Source organism: Gavialis gangeticus, unplaced genomic scaffold (assembly GCF_001723915.1).
Source record: "Gavialis gangeticus isolate Ggan-Ray unplaced genomic scaffold, GavGan_comp1, whole genome shotgun sequence".
NCBI classification, from domain to species: domain Eukaryota; kingdom Metazoa; phylum Chordata; order Crocodylia; family Gavialidae; genus Gavialis; species Gavialis gangeticus.
This window is the reverse complement of record NW_017728996.1, coordinates 2,921,479-2,935,115: the sequence shown is the minus strand read 5'-3', so window position 1 is coordinate 2,935,115 and position 13,637 is coordinate 2,921,479. Positions and strand designations below refer to the sequence as shown.

The 13,637-nt window shown below is 44.9% G+C and overlaps 1 protein-coding gene across 1 annotated transcript in view; it reads left to right on the top strand.

Annotated features, from left to right (window-relative positions):
* Positions 1-13,197, top strand: part of KIF23 (kinesin family member 23) — a 45,736-nt gene extending 32,539 nt beyond the window's left edge. The window contains exons 15-25 of the mRNA XM_019503803.1: positions 748-907; positions 1,572-1,739; positions 2,036-2,193; positions 2,719-2,892; positions 3,555-3,734; positions 4,135-4,440; positions 7,154-7,384; positions 8,243-8,325; positions 8,655-8,736; positions 8,870-8,940; positions 12,340-13,197. Coding sequence (XP_019359348.1) covers positions 748-907; positions 1,572-1,739; positions 2,036-2,193; positions 2,719-2,892; positions 3,555-3,734; positions 4,135-4,440; positions 7,154-7,384; positions 8,243-8,325; positions 8,655-8,736; positions 8,870-8,940; positions 12,340-12,355 — 1,629 coding nt within the window. The 3' untranslated portion in view covers positions 12,356-13,197. The remainder of the gene's footprint in view (positions 1-747; positions 908-1,571; positions 1,740-2,035; positions 2,194-2,718; positions 2,893-3,554; positions 3,735-4,134; positions 4,441-7,153; positions 7,385-8,242; positions 8,326-8,654; positions 8,737-8,869; positions 8,941-12,339) is intronic.
* Positions 13,198-13,637: the final 440 nt, after the last annotated feature.

The window sequence follows — 13,637 nt, the reverse complement described above, 5'->3', positions numbered from 1 at the left end:
GCTCTGCACCCTCTGCTTCCATTGGCTCCTCCTGATCTTGCCCCTGGGGTAGGAGCCACCCAGCTGAAACTGCTTACAAGGCACAACACGGTGTGGTGCGGCAGGGGCAAGATCATAAGCAGGCACCACCACTGGAGGTGGGGAGGGAGGGCAGGGTGCAGAGCAGCACCTAGCTGCAGCCACGCCAGGAACAGCTCTGCCAGGAGCTGTGCGCTGGCTGGGGCCCAGGCTGGCAGGAGCCTGGCACAGGCTGCCCTGGCATGAGTAGGCAGGGCATGGCCGCTTGCAGAGCACTGCAGACTGGATCCAGTCACCTGGCCATATTTTGCCCACCCCTGCTTTACAGGGAAGCTTGCAAGTATGATCTTGCTCCTCATTCTTAGAAATAGCAGTTAAGTGCTCTCAGCAAAAGGCATATCCCCTTTTCGTGTGCTAAGGCTTTAAAGGTTATTGAATGCCAATTTGGGCTGTGCTGACATCAGGGCTTAAGTGCTTGTTGTGACATTAGTTGGTATTGCTGCAGCAGCTGTGAAGAGCAGAAAGGAGCTGCGCGAAGCTGACTGTAGAACTGTCTGACTGGGTAGGAGCTGTGGTACTAGGAACTGCTTTTAGCTGCATTTTTAGAAAAGTGGCTTAACTTGATAGTGTCTCTGTAAGCATCCTCTTAGGGCAGTATTTAAATTTACAAATTCGTGATGTGTGTGGCTAAAGTAGTCAAATACTCTAAAACTGAATTTTGTTCTGCAGCAAGTCATGCGATTTGCTGAAATGACCCAAGAAGTTGAAGTTGCAAGACCCGTTGATAAGCCTCTGTGTGGCTTAACACCTGGTCGTCGCTTTAAGAACCAGGCCTTTAAAGATGAACTCTCACGGAAACTTGAAGCTCGTGGTGGCCCAGTAATTGGAGGTAAACTCTGCAATGGTGTTTGCTAATTGTAGCACAGATTTTTAATTGTTCCTTCATTTCTGATTAGGGAGGGGGCGTGCTATGAAAGTAAACTTTTCGTGAATTCTTAGCTCATGATCACAAGTCGGGCAGCCCTTGGTTTGTGCTGCAGCAGTGCATGCACTCTTGTGGAGCTTCCACTAATATCAAGGCAAATTTTCAATAAGCTAATCATAACAAGTTTGAGACTAACTTTTTCTAATTACTCTCTCTGAAAGAAGGTTGTTGCTAATTTTAATATAGGTGACAATTATCAGAAGAAATAACTTAAGCTAGAAACAACTGTATACTCCAGGGAAATACTTCTTTTTAATCTCTTCCTCTCCCCACATTTTAGTACATTTTCCAAAGTGCCTTCCCCACCTATTTTACCTATTTCTATTATAGTCCTCCCTAACAAAAGCCCTTGTTACTACTTGCTAGTTGTTGTTTGTTTTTTTGTTTGTTTTTTTTCATTCAGTCCCTTATTTTGGTATAATTCTCTCTAGTTCGTGGAAACTTCTGGCTCTCATTATGTACAACTTTTAATCAAGGTCTTTTGGGGGTTTGAGTTGAAAGCTCTCTGATTTTTTCTTTTTCTAGCCTTTTGCCATAGCTTGGACCACTCTTTCTTCTATTTTTCTAGAAACAGAAGATCAATCTGTCACAGAAATGTTTCTGCAAAACTTCCCTCCATTGCCTTCATGTGAACTGCTAGATATTAATGATGATCAAACACTTCCAAGGCTGATTGATGCCTTGGAAAAGCGCCATAAAGCCCGGCAAATGCTGTCAGAGGAGTTTGCTAAAAACGGTAAGCATTAAGAATCTGTCAAACTTTTTTGGCTTGCTTCGTGCATTGATATAGATGTGCAAAGTATCTGAGGCGAAAGAAATGGATCTCTTTTGTCCCCCATGGGACCATGGTAGAACATGTTTTGCTCATCAGAAGTCCTCAATGTTGCTTTAGACTGCTGGTAATTGTCAAGCAAATAAGGCAATCTTCATATTTCAAGCCAGCAGGAACCATGCAAAACTTGATACATTAATGGAGTTGGGGTGGGAAGAATCTTACCAATACTGTATTATGATGTTTTGAATCTGTTGCAGCGCTTGCATTTAAAACTATGATGCAAGAATTTGATACCAAAATGGTATCCAAGGAAAACTTTGCTCAAGGAAAGCTGGCTGAAAAGGAGAAAGCGATAGCAGGACAGAGAATGGAGATTGAACGGCTAGAAAAGAAAAACAAAACGCTGGAGTATAAGGTTTGTTCTTGTATAATCAAGCTGCCCACTTCTCATACACATAATGTGCACCTTACCTAGCAGAGGAGACTTGTACCGGAGACTTTTTTTAAAAAAAAAAAAAAAAAAAAAAAGCATCAGGTTTTCAAGTGCTTCAATTTGGGGAATTCCAGTTACATGAGAACTTTTCTTACAGGGAATGTAAACTCATGTCCTTAATGTTGTTTATGGGTGTCTTCAAGAGGAGGTTGGATAGATATCTGGCTGGGGTTTGATGATCCCAGCACTCCTTCCTGCCCAGGGCAGGACGATGATATGTTCAGGTCCCTTCCAACCCTAGAAACTATGAAACTATGTTAACGTTTCAAAGGCAGTTAGTAAAGCATTTGCCTAGTCCCTCTGGGTACATGTGCACTACAATTGAAAATATATTCTAAAACATGATAAGATATGCTAAAACACAAATGGTAATTTGAACCCACTTGGTGGGAAGAGGCAGCTTGAGAAACTAGTAGTGAAAGTAAAGACTATGGCATTTTCTTCTAGATTGATATCTTGGAGAAAACGGCTACCATTTATGAAGAAGAAAAACGTACTCTACAGCAAGAATTGGAGAGCAAGAGTCAGAAATTGCAGCGTCAGGCATCTGATAAACGCAGGTTGGAAGCACGGTTGCAAGGCATGGTGGTAGAGACTACAACCAAGTGGGAGAAAGAGTGTGTAAGTATACTATGACAGCTTTTTAAACTGCCTCCGGGAGCAGGACTGGTGTAGAATAAAGGCTGGAGTTCTCCTGTGTGGCCCATTATGAAAGACCTGGTGTCAGCTGAAACTTTACAGACGTTTTATGTCAAGGTAGAATCTGTATGGAAGGATTTTGATGCAAATGGCATAACTTTTTTAAAAAGCAGATACTTTTATATAAATCCAGCACCTGTTCCTTCTGATTCATCATTTGCACTTCTCTTGCTGTGTCAGTTGGCAGCTGTATCCTAGTGTCAAGAGCACTCTTTGCAAGAATTTTTATTCTTAAAAGCACCAAAATGTACACGTATATGGAGGAGAAATAGCTTCTTAGGAGATGATAAACTATGATGATGTAGCCCTATTAGAGGATTGCTTTCAGGGAATAATGACTGTGTGCTACTAAATGTAATAGTCTTAAGGAATGGAGCAGCCTGTAAATATGCCACAGCTTTGAAATGCAGCTCCACCCACTGCAATTAGTGAGTTGATATTTCTAGGTTCTGCATCTCAGCTGGAATAATTTAATCCCATTTGGGATTACATGGCTCCCTTCCAATTATTTTTTGACAGGATTACTTGGTTGTGCTTGTGAAATTGGTCTTTCAAACTAACATTTATCCTGTCCTCTCCTCCAGGAGCGGCGGGTGGCGGCAAAACAACTGGAGATGCAGAACAAGCTGTGGGTCAAAGACGAGAAACTGAAGCAGCTGAAAGCCATTGTTACTGAACCAAAGCCTGAAAAGCCAGAGAGACCTTCACGGGAGAAGGACCGAGAGAGGGGTCTTCAGAGATCTGTCTCTCCTTCACCAGTACCTGTAAGCTACTTGTAAAACGCTCTGCTTAGTGCAGGGAGGAACTGTTTTTTATGAATCCAAATGCAGCCGACTTGGTGGCTAGAATGGTGAATGAGCATGAATGTTTGTTTTAGCTGCTGTATTCCTCAAATCCTTCCCCCAATCTCTAATGTGCTGTCCCTTTTGTGCATGCTCTCTTCACTTACACTGGAGCAATTGGAGGAATGTCCTGCTTTAATTTTTTTTAAGGCTAACATTGAAACAATTAGTCCTTTTTAAGTTGTGTGTTTTAGATAAAGACTGGCTTTCCTTGCAGAGAGCAAACAGAATGACTTTTTTTTTTTCCTTTTAAAATGTATTAGCCTCTTTTTAACAGTTCAGAATTTCGTATGTTCACTAACTTCTCTTCCGTTTTCTTCAGCTTTCTAGTAACTATGGTACTCAGGTCCCAAACAGCCACCAACTTATGAGCCAGCCACAGATGCATAGACGTTCTAACTCTTGTAGCAGCATTTCTGTGGCATCGTGTATTTCTGAATGGGAGCAGAAGTTTCCTTCACACAGCAAGCCTACCAGTGTTACACCTAATGCAAGGATTAGACAACAGGAACCAGAGCAAAATAGAAACTGTGTGTCAGACAGAAGGCGAGGGATGTACCGAACTGGAGTCACTGAGGTTCCCAGCCGTAGAAATCAGATAGACGTAGAAGAGGACCAATGCTGCAGGGTTAGTGCTGCTCCTAGCAATGGTTACACATAGCAATGCTTAAGTGCAGCAGTGCTTGGCTACTCTGGCTCAGAAGATCACCACTGTCAAATAACCGTGAAGCTAAGAGTGCTCTGATACAGCATGAGCATGTGCCTAAAAGATTTGGACTCTACGTTATGAATTGGTGCTACACGTGACAGTACTGCCTCCAAGTTGTGAGTCCTGGTACTTGCAAAACAAAAACTAACGTGTTTTTGAAGTCGGCATTTTACAAACCTCCAAAGTAGTGTGCCTGTGTCTTGTCAGCACATCTCTAACCTATCTGAAACACTCGCCTAGCAGGAACATTGACTCTAAACCTCCTTGTCCCCATTTGTCTTTCTCTCCTCAAACTTGCTGGGCAGTCTGCAATTTTTATCATAGCTATCTTTGGGCAAATTTAAAAGGTGGTCTCATAAGCCATTTGTTTATGCTTACCTGCTGAAAAATAGTATTTGGACAAGCAGTCTCCCTCTTATGAGTGTAAGACCTGATTCCTAAATCTCTGTTTTTATTAAATGTTAAGGGTAGCGGTAAAGCCGACAGCTTCACTTTGGTTTGTGTTGGACTTCCTAAAACTGATTTCTTTGTAAAGGTGGTCTCAAGGAAGGGCTGCTTGTCTGAATGCTACGTGCAGCGTTTAAAGCATAGTTGCCACAGGAGTTCGGGTGAACAAAACCAAAAAAGCCCCATGTGCATAGCACATGTGGAGGATCTCCCCCCACAAAAAATGCAACAAGAGCAAAGCTTTTCTCACCTTATGAGTCCGTGCCTTGGACTCCTTGCTGCCAATGGACTTCCTTGGAACAAGTGGTGACCAATCATGCCAATGCCATTCAAACTGAAGATTTCTTAACAGTATATACCTTAACCCCTGGTGGTTACAAATTAAGGATCACATCTTCCTGTGAAATACAGTGCACCTCTTCTATGGCTCTGAACTTCCAAGGCACTTTATACCATTTGTCTTTTAATTATTAACAAACTAATACTTCTTGTGTAACGCTGAGTAACTTGGAATAACCGTAGTCAAATAGAATTTTTTTTTTTTTCAATTCTTGCAGCTACTTTTTGCCTCCACGCTATGCAACATCCTTAAGAGAATTAACTTGGAAATGGTGCTTTTAGGTCATTAAGAAGAATTTAATTAGGAGGGGGTTGCACAGTAGATGTTACCTTTCATGCTGAATAAAATATAATCAGTGCTTGGGTTTTGGAGGTGCAGCGGATCGGGATAGTGTCCATGGATATATGCTGTGTGTCTTTGCTAGGTGTCATTAGTGTAATTAAGGAACATGTGAAACAGTAATATAAAATCTCCCATATTGTATTGCTGGTAGTCAAATCATAGTAGCTCTGCAGAGGATGCTGCCTTTTTGACTGGTTTTGATAGCTTTGTCTTGGGTTTTCTGTACCCTCTCCTGGAGAAGGCTGAATGAGAAGGGTTAAGTGCAGTGTCTAGTGTAATGAAGATTGCAGGTACTTTGGATAGGCCTTTTCTCTCTTCCTGGCTGTTCTCCCCCTGCTGCATGAGCTGGGTTGGAAGAGGAGGGACTCCTGGCTGAAAATAAGCTGGGTTCTATCTCAAGATTGTGTTGGGTTTTGGCCATGTCCTCTGTATATTAAGGGGAAGTTCATAGTGACCCAGTTAGGCAGTTCAGAAGTTAGTGTGAGGTATCATCATAACTCGCATCTCTCCAGTGTGGGGTTCAGCAGTAGGCTGGGCCAAATCTGGTCTTTCTCACCCTTTTGAGAGTGCTATTTCATACTTCACACATGTTTGTCAGGTCGTTTTGGTCGAGCTTAACTTTCAGGAATAAACCCAGGTAATCTTTCAGAGAAGACTGGAAATAAAGCTTAGTCTTGCATGACATTACCTGCCCCATGTTTTCCAGCTGTACATCACAAGCAGTCCCACATCTCTTTAATGAGGCATGGGACTTTGCTGTTTGCAGTTTCAAACAGCCTTCTGGTTTTGCCCAAGGAATGCCTGGGGGGGTTGAGCAGAGGCAGCATCTCCTTCTCTGCACTAACTACAAAAAGACTCTTTTCTTGTCCTTCAGACATGCTAAACCAATGGTCCCTAGCCTTTGCTGCCCATGGGCAGCAGTGCTGAGCAAATACCATGTCTGCAACCTTGGTTTTAACTTAATTTATGCCTACAACCTACCCCAGAGGTCTCTAGCTTGGGTTGAGGACCACTGTGCTGAACTCAGGCATAAGCCCTCCTAAATCTCTGGATCTCCTCCCCCAGCTATCTGAAAAACAGGCGGTGACACTCAGGAATGTCCATGGACACTATCTTTAAACTTCCTCGTTTTCAGGCCTGTTTAGTGTATATGCAACCTTCACAGCTTCTAGTAATTCTCTTGAATTGCCAGAAGTACTAATGACACTTCAAATGAAAGGACAATTTAAGGAAAACCTCCAGCTGGCTGAAGCTCTATTTAAATTTGCAAAGAATAGACGCTGGCACTAGCAGAATGTCAAGCGCTGTTTGCGCTTGGAGGTCAGGAATGGTGCCTTCCTGGGCGGATTCCAATACAAAACCAGCTTGTGAGCGATGTTGTCATGTTTTGTACCAATACCTCTTCACCAGGCCTGAAAAGCTGCACTTCTGCTGAGGGGGACCTGTGAGAAATGAATGACTGATTGTGCTTGTTTCTTCTGGTTCCTTTCCCGCTCTGATCAGAACCCACCTCCAGTTCGGCTCAGGCACAGACGGTCGCGCTCGGCAGGGGAGAGATGGGTAGATCATAAGCCATCTTCTAACGTGCCCACTGAAACAGTCATGCAGCCACATGTCCCCAATGCCATCACAGTAGCAACCGCGAGTGAAAAGGCACTAGCTAAGTGTGACAAGTACATGCTGACACACCAGGAGCTAGCCTCCGATGGGGAGATTGAAACTAAATTAATTAAGGTAAAACAAACATGTCACAGCACTGTTAAATGTTATTTCACTGACCTTGTGTTTCCTGCTGCACTCTGAGCTTGTGTAAGTTGCCATCGAATGTGCTATTAACTTTTTAATTTGAATGTTACAGGTTGACACAAGGTGAGAGGCTTTTTTTTCTAGATGGCTTGCTAATTCAACTTTAGTCCTTCCTAATGTCCTCATAGCCATTTGCTATGTTTTTCTAGTAACGTGTGCTTAAAGGTCAATAATTTTAAGACCCCTTTCCTAATGGCATTAAGCTTCTGCTAGCCACTGGCTTTGTGCAAGCAACAGTCTTGTGGAAGTGTTGCTTCAGCCATGGCCAGTGTGACTCAAGCTGCCGCAACAATGCAGCAGTACAGAGACAAAGGCTTTAGAAACAGGATTTCCCATTGTGGGACTGATTAAAGCCTTTTAAAGGGTGGTGCTAAATAGCATGGGCTTTGTGTGTGTTGGAATGCAGCTTTTTCCTGTTACTCATTGTTACGACACTTCTGTTTATATACTTGTGTAAATAAAATCCCTCCATGCTAACATAAAGGCTCACTCACACAACTTACCCAAGGGTTTTAGCCTAAAAATCAGTGCTGTAGTATGAGAGCAGGAAAGTGAGCCCTGATGGACCTTCTGCATCCAATGTACCAAGTCCCTTCAGTGACCTGATGACCATCTCCGGGTTAAATTATTCCTGATGACCATCTCCGGGTTCCCCTTACTGCACTGTCCTGCATTGTGGGTGGATGGGCGTGTTTCTTTTCAATACCAAATGGAAGCACTCAGATCTTTAGACCCCTTCAGATAAGCTTGTATAGTAACCAACTTGTTGCTGTTTATTGCCATCAGGGTGATGTTTTCAAAACTAGGGGTGGTGGACAGGCCGTCCAGTTCACGGATATAGAAACTCTGAAACAAGAGTCTCCAACTGGGTGAGTTATGTTGAAATCTTGTAGTGGTGATAATGTTGAGAATCTGACTTCCCCAAAACATACACGTGGCTCTAATGCCATCAGTTGTTTGGTGGTGAGTTGAATGTGAAGCTAGGTGTGAACAGAAATTATTGGTTTAACATGCATGCAGTTCAGAGAAGTGTTTCTTGTTAAGCCCCTAGTACCAATGCTCTACAAATCTGATGACACTTAGCTTTGTCTAATGCTAGTTAGCTATTTTTAACTAGTTAAGAATACAGATAGCATACGCAGACAATCCCCTGTGCTGCTTTTTGGTCTAACTCTCTTTTTTTCTTCACCTCCTTCAGTCGAAAGCGAAGATCATCCCAATCCAGTCCTAACCCACCAGAAGATGGTGCAGAATCTGAATGGACAGATGTGGAAACCAGAGTAAGTTGCAAATGATGTAGGGGAAAAGCTTAATTCCAGCTTAAGTGGGTACAAGTCTGGGGCCAGACTACTGGGTCTGTACTGTTTTCTGGCCGCTGTGGGCAGTAGTGACTAACTCTTGACATCTCTTCAGTGTTCTGTAGCTGTGGAGATGAGAGCAGGATCTAGTCTTGGACCTGGCTACCAACATCATGCTCAGCCCAAGTAGGTGGATCTTTAACTTTTTATAACCAGGGGTTCTGGGTTCTTGCCTTAAATTTTCCTGCTGGAGAAATAACTTGCCTTTTAAATATTGAGTTAACTTAAAGTAAATATTTAACCCAGAAATGAAAAACACTTGCTGGTTTGTGCCTTTAACTCTGGTTGTGTGTTTTTTAAACTGTAGTTGCAACAGGAGGAGAAAGATAGATAAAAGACAGGACAACCACCCTCCTGTCTGTTTCCAGCTTTGATTATCTAGTAGTGTTGCAGAATAGATGACCAGAGACAAATGGCACAGCACTTGGAAGCCTAACATAGGGACATTGGTCATACCTAAAGTTGCTCAGCCTCAAAGAGTATGTGGCTGCCTTTACCTCTAAAGAAGCCTGTCCAAATTCCAGAACAAAGGCATCAAAACAGATCCCAAAATAGGGCAACGTTGCTGCTTGGATGTCTCAGTCATCAGGCCCTGGCCTAAAGCATGACTAGTAAACTTTTAGCACAGAAGGGCAATAGCCGAATGTCAGTTTAAGTGGGCTGACTGAGGTGAGGCTGCAAGCTTTGTGCTGGAACAACCAATAACGTGGCAACTCCATAGAGATGGGGCAGCAACAAACAAAAGCTGTTCAATTACTTCCAGACTCTTTTGTCTTCTGAATCTAAAGGTGTGGAAAACTTAAAATTAATATCAGATGCTGTGTCAGCACCTAAGAATGTCAGTACCTGGAACAAATTAGTAATGGGCTTGGCAGGGCCAGGTGAATACTTTGATTCCACTTGTTAATAGAGGTGCACCAATACATCAGTCCATATCATATCAGCACCGATAAAAGGAAAATTGACATTATTGGCAGTCAGCTTTTTTGGTGGATGTCACCAATTTTAAATGCGGTATGCATGTGTGCAGCTGCAGCATGCATGCAACCAGGAGTGTAACCCAGCATTGTGAAGAGCAGCATCTGGCTGGTAAACCTCTAGGGAGGGAAGAGGCGTGGTGGGGGCAGATTGAGGCCTGTGCAGTGTGGGAGGGAGTGGGGCAGGCGCTGCCCAGCTTGAGTGGGGTGGGGTGCAGATGCAGCTGTAAGTGGCTTGTCCAAGGCAGGGGGGGGGGTGGCTTCCACCACTGTGTGCATCCCTGGGGGAGGCATGTGTGGCATGTTCCCCTTGGATCCATGCACAGGGCAAGGTGCCACTGTGCTTACAGCCGGGAGCAACACTGGGCTCTTCTCAGCCTGGGGTGCTGGGCCGGAGCTGTGCTTGAGGAGGGCAGCAGTGGTGCTGGGAGAGGAGGTATGGGGGCAGGCTATGGTGCATTTTGGGGTGGCTGGTAGCCCCCACTTCTAGCACTGCCGCTGCCTGACCTGAGCTCAGCCCTGACCTAGCCTCCTCCCCCCTCAGCTGGGGAAGAGCCTGGTGCCACCCCCGGCCTCGAGCAGGCAGTAAGCAGCCTGCCCTTGTCCTGTGCACAGATCTGGGGGGGCACATACCCTGCCATGTCTCTCTCCTGGGGGTGCGTGCAGCCGCAGGAACTGCCCCACCCCCACCTCTGCACCCCCGGGCAAGCTGCTCACGGCTCCATCCTCTGCCCTGCCCTGCCCCAGCTGGGCAGGCCCAGCCCAAGCCCAAGCCCCTGCCTCACTGTGGAGGCCTTGATCGGCAGTCAGATTGGTATCGGTCGATATTACTTGTTAATAATTGGCCTTCGGAATGGGCCCAAAAAATGTTTCTCGGTGCTCCCCCACTTCTCTGCTTGCAGAAAGGCATCTTAAAGGAAGGGCTCGTGGCAATATGATTGCAAATTTGATGTAGCTAATGCACATTTCTAGCCATCACTGTGCCAAGTCAGGGCAATCAACATGTTTGATGGGAGAAGCACAGTTCAAGCCAGGGAGAAGCTTTTGTCATGAACAACCTGAGAACTCCTCAGGGTTTTCTGGCTGACTCAAATTCCGTCCTTCAGGTTTGTGGATCTGAAGCTCTTGTCCCTACTGTACAAATAGCAACACAGTTGGATCAGAAAATCTGCTTTTTTCGATGGAGGCAAACACCTATTTAGACCTAACAGAACTTCACAAGCCATGAGATTGCAAACTGCAGTAGATATTTGCTATCAAAATAAGTGTGTAATGGATAATCTGGTAACCTAGGCAGTAGAGAATAGTGTTCAATACCCAGATCTGGCTTCTTGCAGATAGGTGCTGGCAGTGCTGTGGAAGTGACGTATTCAACTCAGGGGAAGAACATTTGCAGTTTTACAAGACTTGCTTACAGGCAGGAGAAAGGGCTTCAGAGGTAAAAGGGCTTCCAATGAAATGGTGGAGAAAGGGTGACCAGCCAAATCGAATATATTTTGGGCCCAAACAGAGAAGTTCTGCAACTCCTAGCATAACACATTTTGAGCTAAGGCTATAGTCTCTGGTGAGCTTTTCCAGCACTTGAAAACCGTGTTTGTCAGTCCACTGTCTCCAGCAGAAGAAAAAGCAAATCTGGTGCTTGAGAGGTGGTGTGGTATCTGGGGGCTAGGTATTTCAGTTCTGCTTTTCACCATTTCCCTTGCAATGGGCACTGGCATGCTGTGGCTTAAAGCTGCTATGTGCTTTCCTGGGAATATTTGGGCCTGATCCTGCTCTTCCTCAAGTTAATGGGAGCTTTACTTACTGCCTTCTTAAGTCCCAAATGCCCTGGTACTGCCTGAGGCAGCCTGGTTGCATTGAAAATTGGTCGTTTTGGTCTTTATTGTGCTATAGGAAAATATATTGTGGAGTGAACGTTTGCTGTTTCATCAGCTGTGTTTAAATAATGCTTACCTTGAGGCGTGTTAAAATATATTTAATGAAATGCATCCCACTGACACCAGGGGTCAGCAATAGAAGGCCCACGGGCTGCATCTGGCTTGAAGAGACACTGGAGCCAGGGGGCTTTGCCATTCCCATGCTGGGGATAGGGCCGAGGTCAGACAGAGTTGGCAAATGACAGCTGCGCCCGTGCTGTAGTGAGGAGAAGCAGAAGCAGTGAGGGGGCAGCTTCCAGCTGCCTGCCCTGGCACAGCTTCAGTCCAGCTGGAGGGTTGTCTCCACCCAGCTGCGTTGCAGAGGGTGAGGGGGCCCGGGAGAAGCCACAGCAGCACCTGGCCCTGGCATGGGTGCAGGGCACCACCACTCTTCCCTGCTTCGCTCCCCCCGCCTTGCTGCTGATACCTCGCTGAAGCCGCCTGGCTTATGCTGGGTTAGGGGCTGGGTTGTTCTGGCCCAGGGTATATGAAGGTTGCCAGCCCCTCATCGATGCTATCTCCATACAACCAAATGTGCGAATCCCAGGTATATTTCTTGGTTGCCGGTATGAGAAAAAGATGCTCTGAGAATCAAACCATTGATCTGTGTGTTACTTCTGTTTCTTTTCTAGGCGCAGAAAACCATGAGTTTTGTGTTCGCTACCATCCCAGAATACTGTTTGTTCTACTTCAGCAACGGGATTTTAATCTGAATTGCTGCCAGCAATGCCTTGGTAAACTTACTGCCTTATTAACACTGCCTGTGTGTATTTTATAACTGGCTGTGCTGGGCAGCAGCGAAAGGGAAAGGCTTTCCCCAAACCCAGGGAAGTTTTGTATATTCAACAAACTTGAAGGTTTTTTTATGCTGCCATATATTCTGGACTTCTCCAAATGTGCCTTCTAGCTTGTTCGTATCTGTGAGCCTCTTGATGATGACACACTATTTTTCTTGTCAACTAAATCATGCGAGGTCTTGGCCTTGTTTTTTCCAAGGTTTCCTTTTTTATACATGTAGTGCAAAACGCTTTCAGTTTTGGTCACGGTCCTTTTGGGTCCTTTTTGTTTTAAAGAAATAGACAAAAGCTGCTATTTATTTAGCTGCAGTCATGCACTTTAGGAACGTTTCCTCTACCAATTCAGGCTCTTTTTATCATAATTAGAAGCAGTTCAGCAATAGGAATTGCCTATTAGAACAATTCATCAGAGAAGAGATGAAACTTTAATTGCTGGACCGACATTCTGTACATATGCAAATTAACTTGAGAGAAACCATCACAGTCTTTTGAGCCACCTCCAGTGAGAGAGTACAGGGTTGCTGAGGCAGTATATAATGATGAACTGATATCAGACCACCTCCTTGTATGTATAAGTAACTAGTATATACGTGTTACAGTGGTAGATGTGGGGTGAGAGGCTAATAGGCTCACGCGTGGTGACACTAAGTGAATCTGTAAACCTGTTAAAATAAAATACTTTTTTCCATGGCGGCTCTTGCTCAGTACAGACTCACTAACTTGGCACAGCTTTCTTACCCTTTCAGAAGTACCTCAGGCTTCCTCCCCAGAATCTCCAAATCCTGTTGCACTGTCGTCTTTGTGAAAACCCAACTTTTGATCATCCCGCACCCCTCCAGGAGGGACCATTTCCTGGCCTTCTCAAGGGCTCCTGGTCCTTTTACTCTAGGGCAGGAGTGGCCAACCGGTGGCATGACTGCATCTGCATGTGGCCCATGGCAGATGAGGGAGGGGGAAGGGAGGACAAAAGAGAGCAGAAGAGGATTGGAGTGGCCCTGGGCAGGGCTAAATTGTGGCGTGTGCTGAAAAAGTCATTTCCTGCTGCTGTAGGGCATCAGGCTCTACCTCTCAACCTCCCCAGGGGTGAAGGTAGAAAGAAGTGCTGAAGGCATCCTAAGGGCAAAAGCTTCCAT